We start from the raw sequence: 23,537 nt of genomic DNA, 5'->3' as shown, positions 1-23,537 counted from the left end.
ATCCAATTCGATTACACGACATTTGAAAAATGGCAAAAAGGAGGGAAAACTCAAAAGGTGGGTTGAGATTGGAAGTTGGTGTCCGAGTGGATCGAGGTCACGATAGCTCAAATGGTAGAGCAGTGGCATATCTAGCCAAAGATCGTGGGTTCGAATCCCGCTCGTTCCATTGACTTTTTTTATCTCAACCAAAAACCTTAATTAATTGTAATATATTAATTGGTCAAGCGGACCACGAAATTAGTGAAAGTAAACAATAAAGGGCACTGGTGGTCACAACTAAGGCATTGATCAGTCATCATGGGTTTCAGGTTCAAATTTCAGCAGGCCTGAATTCTAACCCAACTTACTTCCAAAAGGGGTTGGATTGCCAAAATCTACCCCAATGTGACAAAAAACAAACTACATTCATATTCATTATATGGTTATTTGTGTTTTTCCTTATTTATATTTTAGGATGCTCACAAAATTTTCCAGAGACAGGTAGCTTATTAAGCAGTCCAAATTAATAAGTGTCCATTAAAAAGTGTGCGAACAAATAAAGGAAAGTAATAACCTTCATAAGTAATCCAACTACCCATTGGGTGTAGCAGACGAGGCGTCAAACCACTTTACAATGCACTTTTCATGCTATAATCAATTTTTTTAAATCTTCAGTTCTGTCTTGATTTGAATGCAGAACCACTAGTGTTGAAAATACGACTCGGATGCCCACTGCAATGCCCCACTCAGCCAAACAAATGGTAGAATATCCATATAACCATGACCTTTTGTTATAGATTGTTTAAAATTTTAGGTATGAATTAGGGGAACCAATTTGAAAATAACATCAATTGTTAAATTTGTGGGGACCCAGAGGAGAGCATCACAGATAGACCCCTCCATGGCCACGGCACCAACCGTGTTGCTTGTCTCTGTCAATCCCTTGCATGTCCCCTCCCAGCTGATTTGACCAATAAAGAGCCAAGCCCTCCAGAGTGGAAGAAAGGGATACAGCCATATTTTGATTTTTAGTTGAGATGCCACATTAAAGAAGACACCACTTATTTTTCCCGACAGAAGAACCCAAAGACGAGGAGACCTGCATGCCCTCCCAAATCATTTGGAAAGATAGAAAGGCTTTTTCTGTCGTCCCACATATGTACCCTGTTCATATAATAATTAATACCCTAATAAAATTGTAACAATAATCACTCAAGTTTTTCTGAGATCACCACAGGGAAGAATTGGCGGCAATAGAGAGAATTTTTATTTTATTCTGTCACAAAGCCTAAAAAAGAGCCTTTTATTTTCTATTAGTTGTTGGCACAGAGAGTCATTTTTAGTCCTTTTTCCCCTGTCTTTTGATATTCTGCTACAGCTTTCCTATTTTTTCCTGCATGCGCGATCCAGATCCTGCGAATCCAAACCTTTACCATTGACATGTCGCCCAAGAGGATGACTAGGTCTATGATAGCTAAGACGAATCAGGAGAGCCTCGCTGATCTTGCAAACCACACTGTGAGGTTCTAACATCAATATGGGAATCAGATTGAGCAGAGAAGTCTGAGAGGTTCTCACGGTTGGTGGCCTTAAGAAGCTGCTTCTCTGTACAAGACAACCGGGTAGCTGGCCAAGCTCTCTGCCATTTACAAGAAACTGTCTGCCAAGGAGAAAGATTTCAGAGCCCTGGCGGTGGAGCAAATGGTGAGAAGGCTGAGAAAGACAACTTGTAGGGACCCACAGAAAAAAGGGAACAAATCATTCATTGGAAAGCCTGAAACAGCGACTTTGTAGATACCAACTTAGAGGTGGAGGAAACCCGGCCCCTCATGGTCGGATTGGATGTCCGTACTGTTGAAGCCCCCTTCCCCATGAGCAGAACCAAGAAAAATGTGTTCCCCATTCCTCCACCTCAGGCGCCGTCGATACACCCAGCGTTCACCATGCCAACATCCTAGCCCTTGCCCATTTGAAACAACCATGCATGCATTGGTAAAGGCGGAAAATCTGCCCCAATCGGTCCTTGAGTTGGTTCAGGAAATACCCACCCAGGCTTTCAGGCAGATTCTGTTACAGGTAGCATTACAGGTAGAACAGATCTTCCGAGGGATAGCAGGAAGCCTACAGCTCAGCTGGGAGACTCTTTGCAGAGCTCTCGTCGATGGCCTATTATCTGCGTGGGAGAGAATGATGCTGATAGAAAAAATTTACAGTCAGCAGTCGGAGAATGAAAGGTTCAGTGACTACGTTGATGGGCTGGTGGGAGCTTCGAACGTTCTCGCAAAGTCACGAAGGTCCAAGGCCAATGGGATCCCAGCAACCATGGAAAGAGCCGAAGGAAAGGTGAATCCTCCCACCAAATGTAATATCCTACCACCTAGGAACCCCCGGTGACTACCGAGTGCATGCCCTCCTCGCCTCAGAAGAATCGGGATCAGGTTCCAAGATGAAGGTCTAATGAGGCTAAGATGGGTCATAACATGGCTCACGCCCTCAAAGGAAAAGAGAAGGGCAAGGCCAAAAGATCTGGTCGACGATGTGGGTAGGTCTAGCCGAACCGGGATACCAGCGAGTATAAGTGCTGATTGGGTGCATTCAACTCGGGGACCCAAAAAATGAGCCATGAGGGGGTTACCCATGCCATTGCACGCTAGATTCCCAAGGAAATTAAGGTAGGAGACCCATGCACCTCGAAGTGAAATAGAAGCGAAAATAAAGGGGTACAATTTCCGCGTATCGGTAAACACCGGGGCTTCAATTAAGTCTCTGAGAAATTTGCGGATTTTCTGATTAAAAGAAGCTCAGAAGACCACGCGTTCCATCGCGCACAAGGCCTCAATTAAGGCTTGCTATGTTCAAGTGGAAATATATGTTTGAAATTGTGTGGTGTCACTCGGTGCCGGCCCTGAACAGCTTGGATTTTATAAGTCTGTAGGTCTAACAATTAATCCATCAAACGGAACTTACAATTTTAATTTTGCACCCAACATCAATTACTCCTTACCGAGTGGGCGGACCAGACGGACGATGTATAGAGAGCTTGGGTGGAATGCTACCCAGAGGTGTTGGCTGGGTTTCACTGTCCTCATAAATATGACATGCAGGTAAAAGAAGAAACAAGGATTAGGCTGCAGTAAAATAGATTGGGGGGTACACAGCTCTTGAAACTTCTACAGAAGGGCGTCATCTACAGGACCGAGGCAGCAGACGGGCCTGATGAAGCACAAGGGGGTGCCCTCCGATGAATGGAATGAACATCGATTATTGGAGTTAAACAAGAGAATTGTGAACGTGGCCAGCCAAATGCCAATGATCAAGGCAGTTTTTCGCCACTTCAAAGGGGATTGGATTTTTTCGACGCTGGATCTCAACCAGTCATACTACCAGGTTGGCGGCCTCACACCTCAATCGCATAAGTAAGTCTCATTTTCATCCTTCTTGGAACCTTCACCTTCAGAAAACTACCAATGTGTTTGGTGAAATCGTCCTAAGTCATAACAAACCTTAAGATTTTCCCCGCCTGCCCCTACAACTTCTTGATCGTATATGTCGACGGTTTTCTCGTGTATTCGTGGACAGCTGAAGATCATAAACAACTTTTAGATGTTTTCTCTCAGCTTCGAGAAGCCAGTCTTTACTGTCAACCCTGAAAAGTTTTCAATTGGACGAAAGGTGGAGATGCTCCAACCAACTGCCTTAAGGGGAACGTCTCACTACAGCTTGTCGAGCTTGGGCATAGAGAGAGGCACAAAAGCGACCATTTCCTGGGAGACAAGCCACAGGTGTGCTCCCTGTTACCGGCGTATCCCGAGTGCATTGCTGGACTTCCTGAGGAACAGAGGGAACTCTGTCGTTGCATACAAAAATTCGAAGCCAGAAGACAGGAACCCAACTACCTGCTCAAATGCAGGGTTCTGGTGCACACGTCACCTCACACCCTCACACTCAGAAATTGAGAGTGGCAGCTCTCCTGACAGTTGAAAGCGGCCATCATCGACTATTTCCATGCCAGCGAAACATCCTAACTCCCAGGATTTGAGGAATGTTAGACCACGTCAGGAGAATTTTCTATTGACCGAACACGAAAACTTTTGTCTTGAGATAGGTGAAAGTGTGCTTGCCAAGTGGAAGTGGTAAAGAACGTCGCCAAGGGGAGATTCTCGTCTACCATCCCCACAAGGACGGCAGAGATTTCCTAGATCACATTGGCCCCTTGCCCAAGGCAAAGTTCAGCTTGCTATATACTTCTTGGCAGTCGACGCTTTTATCTGTTTCATTTTTCTGGTCCCACAAGGAACGCACAACCGAAACGACCATCCGAGTACTGGAAGATTTTTTGCGTGTCATGGGTATTTTTCGGCCTAATGCTGTATTAGTTTTGCCAGTTTGTGATCAAACTAGGTTGCCATCAAGTGTTGCTCCACCCTTATCACCCGAACCCTAATCAAACCGAAAGGGTAATTTGGTTGTTGCTTAACTCCCCTTAATAATTCATTCACAGAGAATTCATACTGATTGGACGAGTAGCATATTTACGGCAGTACCGTTTTCACACCACCTTGAGTATTACTTGGGAGGGAATTGGTTACACCTAGGGTATGACCGTATGACCCCTGCTGTTGCGTACGATCATAAAAAATAAAATAATAATAAAGAAATGAAGAATGCAAGCATTGATTCAATCATTCCTCTTTAAATCTAGCATTTAAGTTTATATCATCCATTCTAAATAATAAAGAACGGGTTCAAGTTAAAAATAAACAAAAACAATTAGTGTGACATGTTTATTGAGCCTATTACAAATAAAGCTTACAGCTTAATTTAATGCAATGGCACCAAATTAAAAATGTTGAATGCAATGTATTTAAGAAATATGATGTTATAATTGAATAGACTAGTTCTCCACACAGTTCAGTATTGCCTTTTTTATTACTACAATACAATTTTTTACATTTTAATGACAACACATGATAAACGTAGCATGAAAAAATGATTAACATTTGTTAAAAAAAACATGAGTCATAATCTTTAATGAACACAGGTCTATTCATTTAAAATTTTACTTCTAGTCCAATGTCAAATATCGTTTAGAGTGGAACCTTTACACACCGTTTTTTCTTTTATTCAATTGATATTAGTTTATGTATTACTATTTTTCTTACATAACTCTTATTACATACACAACAGTACAGGGATTCGTTGCATTTACATTAATAGTAAGGCTTTCTTCAAAATTTGCCTTTTGGCATAATACAATAAGTGTTCTAATACTAATAAACATCACTAAGCGTTCACAAAATCTGTCTTTTCATATGCAAATCCAATTTGTTTTTATATATATTTATTTTTATTTTATTTTGTTTTTTTAAGTAACTGTAATAACAAAAAAAACTGTTAATGATAGTTAAGGGACCACAGCCTTTTAACAAAAAATTACCCTCAAAAAATAAAAACAATTCAAGACTTACAAACTTAAATCTTGCAATTTTACAAAGTACAAAAAAAAACTAAAAATCAACACTTCCTTTTAGGTGTTTTCCCATTAATTATGCGAACGCCGCTGGGTCAAAAGCACAGTGCGAATCATTTAAGTAACCAACATGGCCCTTGGTAAAAATACAGTAATCAAATTCACAGCTTCACGGAAGCTAAATATCCATATCGAATTGTTCCAGACAGTCTTCCTTTTTGGGAGCTGGAAAAAAAAAACCAAAAGATCAAGGAAAAGTTACTCAAACAAAAAAATTAAAAGTATAATAAGAAACACTCACATTTGCTTGGACTCTTCCTGAATCCGTTGGTTATGATCTTGTCCACTGCACCCTTCCTGCAAGGAAAGTCATCGAGGAACTTTGGCGGGGTGTTCGACAACGGGGAATTTCTCAGGTACATAAGCGTAGATCTTTCGTAAACAATCCTCGTCCCTGCAAAAGAAAGTACAATACTGTATTCAAATCAGAAGCTGGGGCTATCGATTTGTGAGACAGAACAATGGCTGATGTAGAAAGATAATTTAGGAATGTCAACTGAACAATAAGCATAATAATATGCTATAATTACAATTACAATGCACAAAAGAATTAGACAGAGAAAAGAGATGTTTTATTTGTCTAAATAAAATATGGCATTTTTAAGCATGATAATACCTTTGCTTAAAATAAAGAGGATTATATTTTTAAAACAAATCTCCAAAAGATTTAAGAATACTTTTTGATTAATTTCAACCATATTCTCTATTTCGAGTGATGAGCTGTCTTCTCAAGACACAAAACACATGTGACAGTTTTTCCTGGCCCTACTCATCATATAAGTTAGGGTGTTTTTCTTTTTCAAGTCAGATGTTAAGCCTAGCAGAGATTTGAACACTTATCATTCGTCTGTTATTAAATTGAATTTAAAGAAATAACACTTATCTATTGACGTTTACTACCTTTCAATCAATACTTGCTGTTGCTTTATTGGCTGACTGATCATTATCAGCAAACTCTATTGTTTCATATCATGATCAAATGAATGACAATGTCAATAGTTCATTGCTCATCCATTTTGAAGGTTCAAAGTGATTGATTTAGTGATTTTTTTGGTTGACTGGTTACAAAGACAAAGCCGTTAAATACCCTGATCTGTAATGTCAATCATGCCAAAATAGTAGGAAATATTCCATTTTGACATGAAATGACACAAGCTGATGAAGTTATCGACTTTTGAACTTCATTAGATCTATAAAAACCAAAGTTAAAAATACTTGATTTTATTAAGTTTATTTAAAATTTATAAATAATTCTTCGACTGAAAGAAGGAACAAGAGAACTAATAGTTAATAACTAAGGAACTGTTATAATGTTTGCATGTTTTATGACTGACAATAATATTTTACAAATCGCTGTACAGTATACTATTATTAAAGTTAAAATTTATTACAATATCAAAAAAAAAAAAAATCCTGGACTGCAACCAAAGGCATGTTTGCTAGGCACCATCTAGAAACATACACATTTTTTCAGGGGATTATTTAGAGAAATTATGATTTTTAAAAACGTTTAAAGTTTAATATAAATTAATTTAAAAAATTCCTACAATATAAATAAAAAATTAACAATTTTTGTACTTGAGCATCAAAATTACTGGTGATTTTTGCTACTCACTGTCGTGAAATGTAGGAGGATTATTTACAGAAGAAAATGAAATGTACCAAAGTGTACAGTACAATAGTATTATTACTTAAACACAAAATTTATTACAATATAGAACAAAAAGAGGAAATTTCTTGGACTTTAGCAATTAGCAACAAAATGAGGATATGAGAGAGTGGATTTTAATCAGTTTTCATAAATATATAGGTGGTAAAATATACATTCTTTAATTAAATATTACAATTATTTAACGTTGGATTATTACTATTATTAATATTTTTTAAAATCAAAGAAAGCATTTATTAATTATTTCTGGAATTCACTATATCTTTTCCATTGGAATTACGAGGCTTAGTATCTAGATAATCACCCCGTCACGAGGGGGAAAGGGCAAGGGCGGAGGGATGGGTTTTAAGAGTGAGGCCACAAAAAACGCCTAGGCATCATTTGCATGCTCACCCCAAAACAGGTACTGGGTGAATCACCGTTCCCCGAGAAAGAAGTTGATGGGCATTGCGTACAAATTTACTACTGATGCAAGCCCTCAAAGCATAAAAAAGGGACATAAAAGATGTATTTCCTCTAAGCTATGTCTGGGTCAATAACGATCAACCTTGACATGGAAATCATTTCACACATCATAATTGTTTAATGTTAATTACAAATCAACCAAAAGATTATTATCTTATTATGAATTTCAATTATTTATTTTTTATTAATAGACTACATTTTTTTTTTATAGATCATAAAATTTCTGGTAATTGTTTGTCAGGGTTTTTGCCTGGTTTGGTAATAATGCAAAAACATCCCTCTTCAGGAAGCAATTTATCACTTGCATACCACTACTGTACTATTTTGTCTTTTCTTTGTTGGAAATTACCAACCCATGCATATCCAAATATATTGGGCCTGCATCATTAATTTTATTTGTGTCAATTTAGATGTATCAGCTGGTGGCAAGGATCCAATAAGCGTGTTACGTAAATAAACAGCTAGATGTGTAGGGATCAAAGATTATGCAAGAAGAATTAGTACGGTCAAACAACCGATGCTAGTTCGTTCACTGGCAGAACCTTAGAAAAACTTTTTTTAAGTTGTGATAGTGCTAAGAAATAATTAATAAACAATTAAAGGTCTTGTCTTAAATTGTTTTTATTGATTAATAAGCTATAATTTTACTCTCAGTAACATACAAAAAGTTATTTCTCCATGGCCCTTAATGTAATTAATTTACTGTACTGATCTAAATTTAAGTATATTCCGTTTCATCAGTAATTATTTATGATTTTCACGCCTTTCAAAATTCAAAAAAAGCAGAGGTAAATTATTTATTTCAAGGGAATATGCTTTTGATTATTACTTTTAAGAACCGATAAAACGCTTAAATATATGAAAAAATAGAGTAACTAAAATAATTATTAAATAACAATGAAATATGATATTGCAAGCAAACAGAGCATGCTAATGAATCAAAGATCTAATTATTAACTAACTATAACAAAATGCGTTTCAAGCAATATTTTGTGTTTAAATTTATAAAATGTGTTAATGTAAAATATAATGTTTTATTTTTTTCATGAAATATTTCAATATTTTCCTCATAGGGAATTGAAAAGAAACAGTGACTATATTGAAAGAGGGTACATGTTTTATGTGCTTATTTTTAGAATGCATAAAAACTGATCTTGATGCTTGTTCAAAATGATTTCAAATGGACAAAATCAATTATGATGAGTTTTTATATTTCAGGAGTCAAATATAAAGATTTTTTCTAATATAAATATATTATAAATATCTAAGCAAGTTGAATTTATAATATAATCTACATACTGATATGAACCTTTTCAAGTCTTTATATAAACAAAACTAAGAGTCTGTATTAATTTTCTCTGTTTTCCTTCGTTGCTTCCTTTAATCTAGACAGTTGTTATTAATAATTTGCTATGTTTCTATTTGTGTGTTTTAAATTTTTGATTTCCTTCCTTGCTTCCATTAATCTCCATTGTTATTATTAATATTTCGTTTTTTTTCTGTTTATTTGTTTGAGTGTGTTTAATTTTTCTGTTTTTCTTCTTGCATTTTTAATCTGGACAGTTTTTATTAATATCTTGCTTTATTTAGTTATTACGTAACTGTTAAAAAAAATGTTTAAGGAAAATTATTTATATTTCAGTCTGCAAAAAATGTAATTGTTTGACTTAGCATTTATTTTAAGAATATTCTCATAAACTAAAAAAATTTATTATTGCACAACTGAATAAAACCTTGCACAATAACATCACAAAAAATAGATATATAACAAATTATATTGCTTAATGAAATCAGAAATAATTTTTTATTATAAAATTTTAGGTTTTTCAAAACAAATAATTTACCCCAGCTCTACTTTTATTTTATTTTAGTAGTGATTGAAATACAATTTTTTAGCTTTTTCCTATTAACGAATTTACGAAACTGGGCCATGTATGACCTGCCTAAAGGCCTTTGTAGGTATCTACTGGGGTAGAAAAAAGGTTTGCTTGAGCTAGGTCTTCTTCCATCCGCACAGAGGTAGTTTCTTCCACCCCAGGCAGTGAAATAACACATAAAAGAGGGTGGGTTTAATCCTAATTCCACGTCCTGGCTCCCTCCTCGAAAATTCCACTGTTTAGATCGATACCGCCCCCGGACTCCGACCCTTCCTAGGTAACAAAAGCTTTCCATTCGAATTGTTGGCCACGTCGACCACGTGGTTTTCCAGCGACGCCGATTTCATTTTCTTTTTAATGTACACAGGGGGCAAATTCGACCCTGAACTTCTTACTGTCCTTGTTTCTAATCTGTTTTCGTCAATAAAAGGCTAAAGCATGAATGAGCACCGTCCCTCACCCAGTTTCCGCTTCTTTATACCCTTTCGAACTCGAAAGAACCGTCCGAAAATAGTGTTTATGATTATAAATTATTGCCGGACATATTTTTTCTACATTTGATACTTGTCACAAGTTTATGACAGATTATTACAAGAAAAATGTTCATAAGAATTATTCAAGTCTCCTTGACCTGTAGAAATCGAAATAGTTGAAAAAAATACTGAATACAAATATATAAAATATACTGAATATAAACGTATAATTCTGTTTTGTGGGGGTACAGTTTTCGAATGTAATCGTGGACCTCCTGTAAATTTCCATTCAAACAGTCGACTCTGCAGACTGTATAAAACTGTGACATCCTGCACTTTTGCTGCTTGGCCAAAAACAAATACAAAAAACAATCAACGTTAGCAGAAATTAACAAGAAGATATTTTTTAATATAAATTTGAAAGCTAACGTTAAGTTTAATGTTATATAAATAATATAGACATAAACCTATTCAAGTCTTCATAATTAAAACTTTTTTTATCCGTTATGGAATCATTTCGTTATTTGTTAAATAAGCTAAGAAAAATTCGAAAAATTAAAATTTTGATGCTCGTTCGAAAAAAACCTCACGTTTTTAAATCCAAAAGATAAAAATGTAATATGAAACGAGAATCGTGTTATATTATCATTTATTTAAACCTTTCCAAGTCTTTTAAACAATTTTTTATTCGTCAGAGAATCATTTCGTTTTTTACCAAATTCGCTAAGAAAAAGTCCAAATTCTAAAATTTTGATGCTCGTTCGAAAAAACTCACGTTTTTAAATCCAAAAGATAAAAATGTAATATGAAACGAGAATCATGTTATATTATCATTTATTTAAAACTTTCCAAGTATTTTAAACAATTTTTTATTCGTCAGAGAATCATTTCGTTTTTTACCAAATTCTAAAATTTTGAAGCTCCTTCGAAAAAACCCAGAAGAGAAAAATGATCTTTTCCCTTAATATTAAACCAGAACAGGTTAAATTATTATCTAATTATTTATTTAAACCTTGCCAAAATTGGAGTTTTTTCTTAATATGAAACAAGAACCATGTTAAATTATTTGTTTAAACCTTACCAAAATTGGCTTTTTTCTCAATGTGAAATCATAGTCATGTTAAAGTACTGTATAATTATTTATTTTAACCTTACCAGCCTTATAAACATTTTTTTTTGATCCGTTGTGGAATCATTTGGTTTTTTACTAAATTCACTATGAAAAAGTCGAAATTCGGAAATTTTAATACTCTCCTTCACAAAAACCTTCACGTTTTTTAAAACCAGAAGAATTATGTTCTGTTTTGGCCCTTTAAAATGAAACCAGAATCTTTTAAATTAATATCTAATTGTATAACATTTTTCAAGTTCTTCCAGACAATTTTGTTATCTGCGATTTTTTAAATTTATTTAATATAAACTAATAACAAGTCAAGCTTCTCAATGTCTATTTATTTTATTTTTATATCGTTTTTAACAAGGACTCACTTGTGATAATAAATATCAAAGTAAAGAGTTATAAAAAGTAATATGTACTTTTTTATAGTAATATATACTTAAGTAATATTACTAAATGTATATCCATAAAAATTAATAAATTAAAAATAAATCTATATATATTCATAAATCATTTGTAACTTTGGATTGTATGATCTGTTTGACTTGGCCAGATCTGCTTGACAATAATTATTTGTGAAAATAGGTTTATTACATAATTTGGGTAAATTTCTGTACTTAATCTGTTTAGAAATAAAATTAAGGAAGGGTAATTTGAGCTGACGTGAAGATTTTCCCTCTAAAAAAATTCTGCTCTGACGACAGTTTGACGAACATTCTGGTCCGCCTACCCTCGCTAAGTTATGCAACTCTCGATAGGCTTATCGATTGAGTAACAACGTCGAAGTTGTCCTGAAAAAATTATCAAGGCACATTCTAGGACGTCTCGTTTAATAATCGGCAACTGTCCACAAACCGGTTCATTGTTCTGTGTATCGAAAATCCGCCTAGTTATCGGTTTGGCCACTTTCGAGGCCAAGCTCTTTTTAATCGTAACTCGGTCAGAAAAGGAGCCGAGGTAAACAAAAATATAAACAAAAGGTCATGACCGGTCCGATCGCAAGTCTAGTCACGTAGGCAGATGGGGCGGTGCCTTGCTCATATCGATTCGATTGAAATACTCAAGAGAATGATTTTCTCTATTTAAATCACGACTTGTACTATAACCATTAACACAAAGTAGAACAGTGTTTTGAACTCTGAACAGCAGATTCTTTATTTAAACTAATCCCTACCATGCGGTACTATGTACTAATGGTGGTAGGCCAGTTTTGGTTTAACAAATTTATAATTAGATTACAATTTATAAATAGATAAACTATTTCAAGAACAATATTTAAATAAGAACTTTATGTTTTAAAAGCAACACAGCGAGGACAGGCGGATCAGGATGATCAACGACCAAAATGTCACCAGATTCGAAAAAGTCATCTTACTTTTAAAGTTGGAAATTGTAAGATATTTTGATAATACTTAGTATTAGAATCAAAAATGGTCAGTGGTCCGTCTAATTTCGCTTTTAGAATGTAGTAAGAGGAAAATTAACCGAGTCCAGCCATAAATTTAAAAAAGGTGGATGCTTTAAATTAGTTTTTAGAATTTTTATGAAAGAAGAAAGTAAAAACGATGCAAAAATAGAATAAAATATAAAGGTTAATTAGGTTAAAATAATTAAATTAATTAATGTTTAAAGGGTTGAATTATATTTGGTTGCGCGTTGAAGGTACAAAAAGCGAGAATCGGCGGACCAGGATGATCAAAAGGACCAAAATGACAAATTCGAAAAAACCTAAATTACTTTTCAAGTGGCGAAATGTTATTTTATCAAAAAATGTATGCCTAGGTTGTATGAAAATTATTTGACCTTATGCCTAAAATTAAAATATAAAATTCAACTAGTAAATATATTTGCTTTTAAGCGGAATAGTTAACGTTTGAAAAATGTACACGTGAAAAATAACACAATGGTTTAAATATAGGATAGACGAGCAAGGTTCTCCAAGCCTACGAGCCTCGTTAAGGTAGGTCTCAGGTCGTGAGGGAATTTCAGGTAACGAAGCAGCAGGCATACTGGCTAAAAAGAGGTCCTGAAACAGCCCAAATGCATTTTGTCCCATAAATTATAGCCACATGGTTACTAATGAACACAAATACTTGGGGCATGTCAAGCATGAAGAAAAAAAAAGAATGGGAGAAAGAGGAAATCCTACTCAACAGAAAGAAATTAAAAACCCTAATTGGCATATTTTACACGGCATGCTCTAGTAAAATACCACTTAAAAATAGGTATTATTAGCATATGACCAATGTCGATTTTGCCTAAAGGATATTATATCTTATGCATCAGCCCTGCAATATTAATTAAAGTCATTAAATTCACTAGTTTCGTGGTCCGCTTGACCAATTAACATCTTTCAATTAAGGTTTTTAGTTGAGATAAAAAAGTCAGTGTCACAAACGGGATTCGAACCCACGGCGACAAATGTGTTAGTGTCCGAGTGGATCGAAATAACGATAGCTCAAGTGGAAGAGCAGCGGCGTATTTAGTCGAAGATCGTGGGTTTGAATCCCGCTCGTGACACTGACTTTTTTTATCTCAACCAAAAACCTTAATTAATTAAAAAATTAATTAAAAGGCTATGGTACCTACAACCTCGGAAGGCGATTCTTGTGCAATATAGACCTAGAAAATCTTCCAGTCAAATCATAAGCAGAGATCGGACCGAATATACGAAAATTTAAGTGATAAATGGGAAAATCCCTACTACTCCAAAGGAGTAACAAGTACAATTGGTCAGATTTTAACACAAACATGCTGACCAAATTAATATTTCATGATTTATTATGTTTTATATAATATGATCAAATTATAAGGGGGTCGGTTTTGAATTATTCAGATAAACAAACAATAATGAAACCAAATGTCACAGTTAATTATTAAAAAAGAAAATTCTTAATTTTGTCTTTTCATTTTTTACCAAATTCGCTACGATAAAGTCGTAATTCTCAAATTTGATGTTCGTCCAAAATACATGTTTTTGAAAACCCAAAACATAACAATTGGTTTTTTCCTTAACATGAAATCAGAATCATGTTACTTTATTATCTAATTATTTATTTAAACGTTCCTAAGTCTTTATGAACAAAACTTTTTTATCAGTCATAGAATCATTTTGTTTTTCGTCAAATTCGCCACAAAAAAGTCCAAATTCTGAAATCGTAATTACTATTTTTAAAAATTCTTAATTTTGGCTTGTTAAATTAAAAAATTATTTTTGCTGCTATGCAAAATTTTTTTGCATTCTGCAGAGTCAATTGTTTAAAGGGGAAACATTGCAAAATTCTCACCGGCTAGGATTACAACTCTTTAAAAAAAATTAGAACAATTGTTTTATTTTTTGTTGTCAGCATAAAATTTTAAAAATTTATCGATCAATTGATCATGTACGGTTTATAATTTTGTATTAAAAAATCAGGGATAAGAGTAATTTGTAACAAAGGAAAAATACTGTTCTTTAGTCTCATTATTTTTCGTTGTAAACATCAAATTTTAAAAAGTTATTGAATCCATTGATCATATACTTATAATTTTATATTAAAAAACCAGGGTAAAGACCAATTTGAATGGAAGAAAAATTATGTTTCTTAGTCAAGCTTTCGAGGAATCCATATTTGTTCAGTGGTCATAATTGGAGGAATTGCATTCCTCCTTCATCAGGACTGTGAAACTTATTAAACCATTATTCCGATTAAAAATAGAACAAAATACAGTTAAAGATAGAATGAGTTCTACAACTCGGTAATTCACTGTTTGAAACCAAAAGTTTCAGTATTGCAAGTAGATGTTCATGTTTGATAACTTTCTGAATTATTATAATTTCAGTGTGCTGATGAAGGGGGTGTATTCCTCGAAATATTTACGAAGGAAATGAGATAAGGTAAGAAATTTACGATATAAGTTTCTTGTTAATTTGTCAGTAGATAATATTCAACTTAGCAGTGAGCAGTTTTATAAGATTAAAAAAAATATTAATTATTCCAATATATTTTTAGGTTATTATTTACTGTTAGCAGTTCATTAAAGGTGTGAGCACCATTTTTTTTACTTTTATATAAAAAAATTTCGCCGAGAAAAGATTTTTTTAACCAGATTAGTCAAGGTTTCGAAGAATCCCTATTAGTGTAGTGGTCATAATTGGAGCAATTGTATTCCTTCTTCATCAGGACTGTGAAACGATTTTAATCATTATTCCGATTTAGAATAGAACAAAATATAGTTAATAATAGAATGAGTTCTACAACAACTCGGCAATTCACTGTTAGAAACCAAAAGTTTCAGTAGTGCAAGTAGATGTTCATGTTTGATAACTTCGTGAATTATTATAATTTCAGCGTGCTGATGAAGGGGGTGTATTCTTCAAAATCTTGACGAAGGAAATGAGATAAGGTTAGAAATTTACGATATAAGTTTCTTGTTAATTTGTCAGTAGATAATATTCAACTTAGCAGTGAGCAGTTTTATAAGATAAAAAAAATATTAATTATTCTAATATATTCTTAGGTTATTATTTAGTGTTAGCAGTTCATTAAAGTTGAGCACCATTTTTTTTACTTTTATTTAAAAAAATTTCGCCGAAAAAAGTTTTTTTTTTTGACCAGATCAGTTATGACTATCTACCCCTCTTTATAAACAAAATTTTAGTTTTTGGTTTTCAAGGGTGTTCAGGAACTGGCGTGTTAGCACGGGTCAAGGATTGCTTTTGACCCGTTGATTATACAATGAGAATGGGCCGCACATCCTGGTATATTAACAGATTCCAAAGGTCGAAGTAAATCAAAACAATTACGGAAGTGTGCTTAAGACCCGTTAAACCACGGATTCCGGCTAACCCTGGCGATCCATGTGTTAAAAGATAAACCAAACTACAATTAACTGTTGTTATCAAAGTTATCAAACTACAACACAAGAAAAATATACAAAAATATATCAAATAGATAAGACTTTTATAATATTATGTCAAAATCTTCTAATTTTCCTTTTTTTGTATACAGTTTAAATTTGTTTACACTCATCCTCGCCAGTTACGTGTCTGGTTTTTTTGTAATGTGTATGTAAAAAATTGTTTTCAGGGAAAAACCAAACAAACGTCCACTGATGATAAAGAGCAAAGGGAATCTACTGACAAGGGCCTGTTTATCGCGAAGAGCCAAACCAAGCTTCACATTAATTAATCACTTTTTTTTTATTTTACCAATAGATATGATAATTAAAAAATGAATAAAAGTGACAAACTTGTTTTGTTTAAAATGTGCTTTGTATATTTTGTATCAATTTATATTTATGAACATAATTCTTTTAAACCGTACAAAATTTTTTATTTTTACTAAATCCTCAGCAGACAATAAAAAGAAAACTCCATATTTTAATTATTAGTTATAGTTGTGTTGAAGAGGATCGGAAGGAGGTCAATTGATAAGTATACTACAGTTTTGTCAATCTTTCAACTTCAAATTAGCCATCATCAGGGCCTAAGTTTAACAAATTTACATTTAACATTAAATTTACGATCTTAATAATTCATCACAATAATAATCGAATTTAATGCCATCTACAGGCAACTGAAGGTTAATCTAAATATTTTTTTATACTTTATACTTATAAAATATTAAGTATTTGTTGTAAAAATTTTGAGAATGCATTTCATTATTAACGTTAAATAGAATAATAGTAGAGTGATTACTACCTTATCATTGATATTTTTTGTGTTAAAATTGCAAACTTGAAAAAAATTTAAAATATTAAATTCATGCGGTATAAAACCGCCTCAAAATGTTTTCCTCATTATATAGTTTGCGTTAAACTGGCCGGGTTAATTTATGATAATTCTGCATACGACGAAGGGCAGGGTTTCCATAAAGAACATAGCTGAAATATGAAATATACTAATAATAAATAAAATATAATAAATAATAATTTTGATCAACAATATCTTTTAGTAGTTCGAAATATTCATCTTTCATTGTTAAATATTGTATTCATTCTGTCTTTCGGATTAGTCATCATTTAGCTAATATTTATCATGTACCTTACTTGAAGGTCAATTTGCTAGACAAACCGGCAAACTTGTTTATTATATAATAACTGTAGACTTGTTTTGTATGTACGGGAAAGGATATTTAAATAAAAATATAAATAAGTAAATAAATAAGAGTCAAGAATTTTACTACTTTTAAACTGAAGGGGAAATGTAGTGTTATTTTTGTTTTTTATTTTTTACGCTGCATACTTGATTTAATAATAAACTTACCGGATAATAAACATAGGCCGCTTTTTCTCTGTTTTCATTTTTGAGCCAGATCTATGGTAATTCTATATAAATAATCCAGTAAAGAATCGAGTTGGGGGATTTTCAGATTTGAACTGTCGTCAATTCGGTCAAGCTTTATACGGATTGGTGTTTTTATTTTTAAATTTGCTATTTTGCCATTTTATATAACAGGAATAACCACAATGAAATTTCCTTTTTCATTGTAATATATTTATAATAATTGTAATGTCAAAACATGGCTTTTCTTTTTACGGAGTTTTTCGTGATTAATCCCACCCCATAGAATCTTTGCTGAATGCATCACAATAGATAGAATCAAATAGAAAATAAAATAAAAATAGAAAAAACTTTTATTCCGATGATAAACATCATCATGACTGGAACATTGGGAGATGTGTTTTAATGCGTATACAGGGATGTTTAAGTTTTTTTTCTAAATATGATTATCCTTCATTACAGGAGATTTATTTATTATAACAATTTTTTCTTGTTAGTTTGAGTTGTAGTATCTTTTCTCTGACCAAACATGAAATAGATAATGATGTACAATTTTAAAAGCTGATCGTCATATTAACATCGTAAACCATCATCATGATTTTTATTTAGAAATCGTGAGATGCGGTCTGGTGTGATGTAGGTTTCAGAAAAACATCGCATCTCACGATTTCTAAATAAATATCGATTAACGGTCACTAATCACCACACAAATCATCATGATATTCAGAGAAATAATTTTGAAAGTGCACATTAATTTTTTATTACTTTGATCATGTCGATTTAAAAATTGCTCAATCTAATTTTATATATCTAATAAACATTGTATACATTCATAGATGTATTTATAAATGTATACAAAGGTCATTTCACTTTCTTTCTTTTTTTATTGACTTCAACAATTTCACTAATAATTGATTATACATAAAGTTTTTTCATAAGAAGTTTTTAACAGATCATAAGGCGTATTAATTAATAAAATGTAATATATTAATTATAATATTAACTATATTAATTTATAACATCAATACATTTTAATGTTATAAATTAATTGTAATTCATAAAATATAATATTATTAATTATACTAATTTATAACACTAAACTATATTACTACGTATCCAATATAATAATTAATTATTTTGGATTATTCATTCTGATGTTTAAATAAACATCATGCATTAATGATGATTCCTGGAGGAGTATTTTTGAATGAAAAAACAAGGATTTTTTCAGGCAAATGTACAATTATAATTAATTTCTCATGAAAGCATTCGCTTGACAAAAGATTTTTTTTGCGCGTGCAGACAGGGAAAATGTCTTTAAACACATTTATTTTGATGACTCAAGTTTATTGATTACACGTGCAATATATTTGTGCGTGTTTTTTGTTAAATAAAGAAATGTGATATAATGTAACATTATAATGGCAAATATGTTGTTTATAAATGCATGTTTTTCATGTACATATTGGCCAAATTCAAAATACTTTAAAGTTATTCTTGTATAACTTATGATTTTCTTAAAATCGTTAAAATAGCACGTCTAATTTTGGAATGCCAGTACAGGAAATTTTGAAAGACAAACTGTACACTTTTAGCAATTTCGTGATATAAACTTTGAGAAGATTTGAAATTATGGCTTTTTTTGTCTCTTCCATTATTGGGACATTTGTTAGACTTGTTAAGAAGGTGGGGATAATTTTTTACAAATTCAAACCAAAAATCTGACTGCCAGAATTGAGAAGAATTGCACGTGCATTTAGGAAATTGAACAAAAACTGTGGAGAAAGATTTTTAAGAAAAAAAGCACTTCTTGTAGGAGTAAAAATGACGTACATTTGAAAATGTGAATACTCGAATGGAGGAATCTTTTTATTAAATCGTGGATTTTTTGGGTCCTTTTTTAGACTTATTAAGAAGGTATGGGTCATTTTTTACAAATGCAATTCAAAACTCTGACTGCCAAAGTTGAGAAGATTGCACTGCACGTTTGTTCAGGAAATTTGTACAAAATGGAAAAAAGGATTTTTTTAAAAGTCCTGATAGTCGTTTCGAATTTCAGCTTAAAAATCGTGTTTTTAATTATATTAGATGGTGAAATTTTGGTAATTTTCATTATTCTATGGCCTTTTTATAGACTGTAGATGTAAACATGAAAATTATGCACTTCTATACCTTGGGCCATTCGTGAGTACTTAAATTGAGGAATATTTTCATCCAATCGAAGATTTTGAAGTCATTTGTTAGGCTTGTTAAGAAGTTCTGGGTCATTTTTCACAAATTTAATCCACAAATCTGTTCAAATTGAGAAGATTGCTTGTGCATTCAAGAAATTTGAACAAAAAATGTGGAAAAAGATCGCTGTTCTTCTAAATCCTGTGTTGTGTATAGTTTCAAATGTAAGCTTTAAAAACCTTTTTAATTATATTAAGTAGTAAAATTTTGAAGTTATTATTTACTGGTCTACCGAAACAGGTATATTTGTTGGTATAAACATGAAAAATTGTGCATTTCGATACCTCAGAGGATTCGTGAGTACTTAAATTGAGGAATATGTGTAGTATTTAGGTATTGAGCGGGATATTTAGATTTTGCAGTCAAGCTTGTTACGAAGTTGTGGGCCATTTTTCACAAATACAATCCATAAATAAGTCTGTTAAAATTGAAAAGTATGCATGTGGATTCAAGAAATTTTAACAATAAATGTGGAAAAAAGATCGCTTGTTTCGGCTTAAAAATAACCTTTTTAATTATATTAAGTGGTGAAATTTTAAAGATATGTGACGGCCAATCGAAAGTTTTTTTGTTGATGTAAACATGAAAAAATGTGCACTTGGACACCTTGGGCGCCTCTGAGTTTTTGATTGGAAAATCTTTTTACTATCTCGTGTTTTTACAATTGTATAATACGATATAAGTTTATATAAATGTTTAGGATTAAAAAAAAATTCAGGGTTAAATAGCCGGTTAGAAATGGCAAACATTGAGAAAATACATTCGACACGTGCATTCAGGAAAGTTGGAACAATTTTAGAGTAAAAGCCTTTTTTCCTTTTGTAAATTTTTTGCTGGCCATCATTTCAAATTGCAGATTTAAACTTTTGAATATTTTGGGTATTGGAGAACTGAGCACACATTCTGCATGTGCATTCAGGAAAATCGAACGAAAAATAGTAATTTTTTTCGTTTTAAATTATGTTTTCAAATTGCAACTTTAAAAAATGGCATTTTTGAATATTTTGATCTGAGAAATTTTATAATCTCTTCGGACCTTTAAACACTGTTTATGTGAACATTATGAATGTTTTCGTGTGTATTTTTTTTTTTTTTTTTTTTTTTTAATAGTGAAAATCGATGTTTTGTCTATCATCTCACCTCCAGGAGTTGTGGAATAGAGGGTGCCTCCGGGGGTTGTCGAGTAGTCGACGGGTAACTGTGAAGGGTCGTTTATGAGCATCCTTTTCGAAGGTATGATCTGGCTCTGTGTGGCTTGTCTTGCAACGGGGCTGGCTGACATTTCTCGGCTTTTTTCTCTCTCTTGTCTCCCAACGAAACGAAACCTACGACACTCGACGGCGAACTGCGACTTGGGACGGCGGACCCACTCGTAAAACGGGCCGACTACGTGACGACCTTGCTTCTAGTTCGATGAGCGACCGTCGGGCTCACTGCTCACTGCTCCTCTCCCCTTTTCATCATCACTGTACGACGCAATAACCCAACGCGGGGCAATCTTTATTTTCGTACTTCTATTCTTCTCCCCTCGCCTTTTATTCTATTAAAAAAAAATCTCTCTTGGGAACCTGAATACACGTGTATTTACTGGCAGGATTCTCGTTTCGCGAATTTCCCTAAACATATTGTACAACCCTCAATAGTACTAAGACTTGGATGCCCCACAGAGAAGTTTTTGTTTAAAAGGTCTTTGTTTTAAGGTTCCAGTTCCAAATTTGAAAAATTTCCTGTACCTGAGGTGAGATTTCCAATCTGCCATGGTTGCAAAAAAAAAGTGTTTAGTGGACAGCTTTAAGCTTTAGAATGTGCACTCTTGTTCCACATCCTCTTATATATCCAGGGCAAAATGAAAATTTGTTCGGAAACTATATTATTTGTGAAATCTCCAACGAAACCTTAAAAATTGTCAAAATATTTTTTTTTTTTCAACTCAAGATAGTTCCATATAGCTTCCATATTGAAGGAAAGTAAGAAGAAAAAATAATAAAGCAAGCGATCAACACAATAAGTAAACAAAAAACAGAGCTTGATATGATGATTGACTCACCGATTGCAAACATAGTAAAATATCCAGGCACGTTTCTCGATAACTGATATGGAACCCCACACTTGACTGAAAAAACAGGAACTTAACAAAACTATACAAACTTTTGTACGTGTACTAGACAAATAGAACATTTAACAATCTAGTAAAGTTTTTTATCTATCTCTCGGCATCCTTAAACATTTAATACTTATTCGGAGATCGTGAGATGCGGTCTGGTGTGACGTAGGTTTCAGAAAAACATTTTCTTTATTGTGCCAACGTTTCGATCTTTATTGAGATCACCTTCAGGGCCTGGGATTTACATTTTTTAAATTTAACAAATATGTGTAGGATGTGAATAAAATGAATTTATACAATGCTAGAAAATTTTAGATTAAAAAAATGGATTTATGCAATACTAGANTTTTTTTAATCTAAAATTTTCTAGCATTGTATAAATTCATTTTTTTTAACATTCTACATTTATTTGTAAAATGTAAACAATGTTTATAAATCCCAGACCATGAAGATGATCTCAACAAAGATCGAAACGTTGGCACGATAAAGAAAATGTTTTTCTAAAACCTACGTCACACCAGACCGCATCTCACGACCTCCAAATAATCATCAAGTAACGGTTACTAAACACCACACAATTCTAGTCAATTTTTCTAACTATCCATAGGCATCCCAAAACATAAACTATAAGATCGAACAAAATAACTCCAAAAATAAATCGTTCAAATTTGTCGAAAAGCATGAATAATCAGACAAACTTTTTTTAAAATATTTTGCTAATTGAACTGATTATCTATTGGTGTAATTTTCGACGGTGCCATGAAAATTTTTTTAAAAAGTGATCAAGTGCTTGATATGAGATTTAGAATGTACACTTAATTAGATTAATTTCGAGATTAATTTTTTTAACCTAAAATTTTTTAGCATTGTATAAATTCATTTATTTTTATTTAAAAAAATGAATTTATGCAATACTAGAAAATTTTAGATTAAAAAAATGAATTCATACAATGCTAGACAATTTTAGATTAACAAAAAATTATTTATTGTTGTAATTTTCGACGGTGCCATGAAATTTTTTTTTTAAAAGTGATCAAGTGCTTAATATGAGATTTAGAATGTACACTTTTACTCTTAATTCGCCACATGTTGATTGCAAATAGGAAAACTTTTGGAGTCGTCCGAAAAGTCAAAAATTCACGGTAAGGATCACCAATGCTCTTTCACACACCGAACGCAAAATTCCTTTTTTTCAAAGAATTCACCCTTTCCCGTTTACAAAACTCCATAACAATAACACTAACCCAATTGACCAAGCTTAATAACTACTAGGTTAGGTCGTCATTGGGCGACTTAGCTTTTCCAACTTCCTTGTCATTTGAATGTTAATAACTTTGATCCCAGGTTCCCAACCATGAATAAATGGTGGCACCAAAAAACCAGATCTTCTGGCAAATAATTTTATTTATTTAAGTTTAAATTATGACTTGATTTTGTAAGACTGAGATATCTTCATGTTGTCTGTCTACTGGGTGATGGATGTACCTGAAATTTGACGAACAGTCTAAAGATAGCGAAACGTGTCTGACAGACCAACCCTGCGAGGATGGGTAAACCAAAATAATCGGTAACGACTAAATTTTTGTAAGATTCAGATTATAAATCAAAATGAACAGAAACAGAAAGCAGTTAAAGATAGTTTAGGTACAGTATTTTGAAAATTGTTATGAGCAATTAATGACTAATTAATTCTTGAAATACATCAATCTAGCTCTGGAATCATTAAATTAAAAAAAAATCAGAAATAAATTTAAAATAGTCCATATGAACAATATTAATGCCTTCGTTTCCAAAATATGAGGCTATGCACTAAGATGGGCATA

The 23,537-nt window shown here is 32.8% G+C and overlaps 1 protein-coding gene across 1 annotated transcript; it reads right to left on the bottom strand.

Moving 5' to 3' along the window:
- Nucleotides 1-4,751: 4,751 nt before the first annotated feature.
- LOC106665067 (eukaryotic translation initiation factor 4E-binding protein 2) lies at nt 4,752-21,025 on the bottom strand. The gene is made up of 3 exons (XM_014391239.1): nt 20,751-21,025; nt 5,754-5,906; nt 4,752-5,677 (listed from the first exon to the last, which is right to left on the bottom strand). The coding sequence occupies exons 1-3, from the start codon at nt 20,890-20,892 to the stop codon at nt 5,631-5,633; spliced, it is 342 nt and encodes a 113-aa protein (XP_014246725.1). The 5' UTR covers nt 20,893-21,025; the 3' UTR covers nt 4,752-5,630.
- Between the last annotated feature and the right edge of the window lie 2,512 nt (nt 21,026-23,537).

This window comes from Cimex lectularius, unplaced genomic scaffold, assembly GCF_000648675.2.
Source record: "Cimex lectularius strain Harlan isolate CLEC.00 unplaced genomic scaffold, Clec_2.1 scaffold172, whole genome shotgun sequence".
NCBI classification, from domain to species: domain Eukaryota; kingdom Metazoa; phylum Arthropoda; class Insecta; order Hemiptera; family Cimicidae; genus Cimex; species Cimex lectularius.
This window is presented reverse-complemented; position numbering and strand designations above follow the sequence as displayed.

Coding starts and splice junctions, on each gene's coding strand:
- LOC106665067 (XM_014391239.1), bottom strand. CDS start 20,892: ATGTCAGCCAGCCCCGTTGCAAGACAAGCCACACAGAGCCAGATCATA. Junction 5,907..20,750: donor CTATTCCACAACTCCTGGAG/GTGAGATGATAG, acceptor TTTCTTTTGCAG/GGACGAGGATTGTTTACGAA. Junction 5,678..5,753: donor CAGGAAGAGTCCAAGCAAAT/GTGAGTGTTTCT, acceptor TTTTTTTTCCAG/CTCCCAAAAAGGAAGACTGT.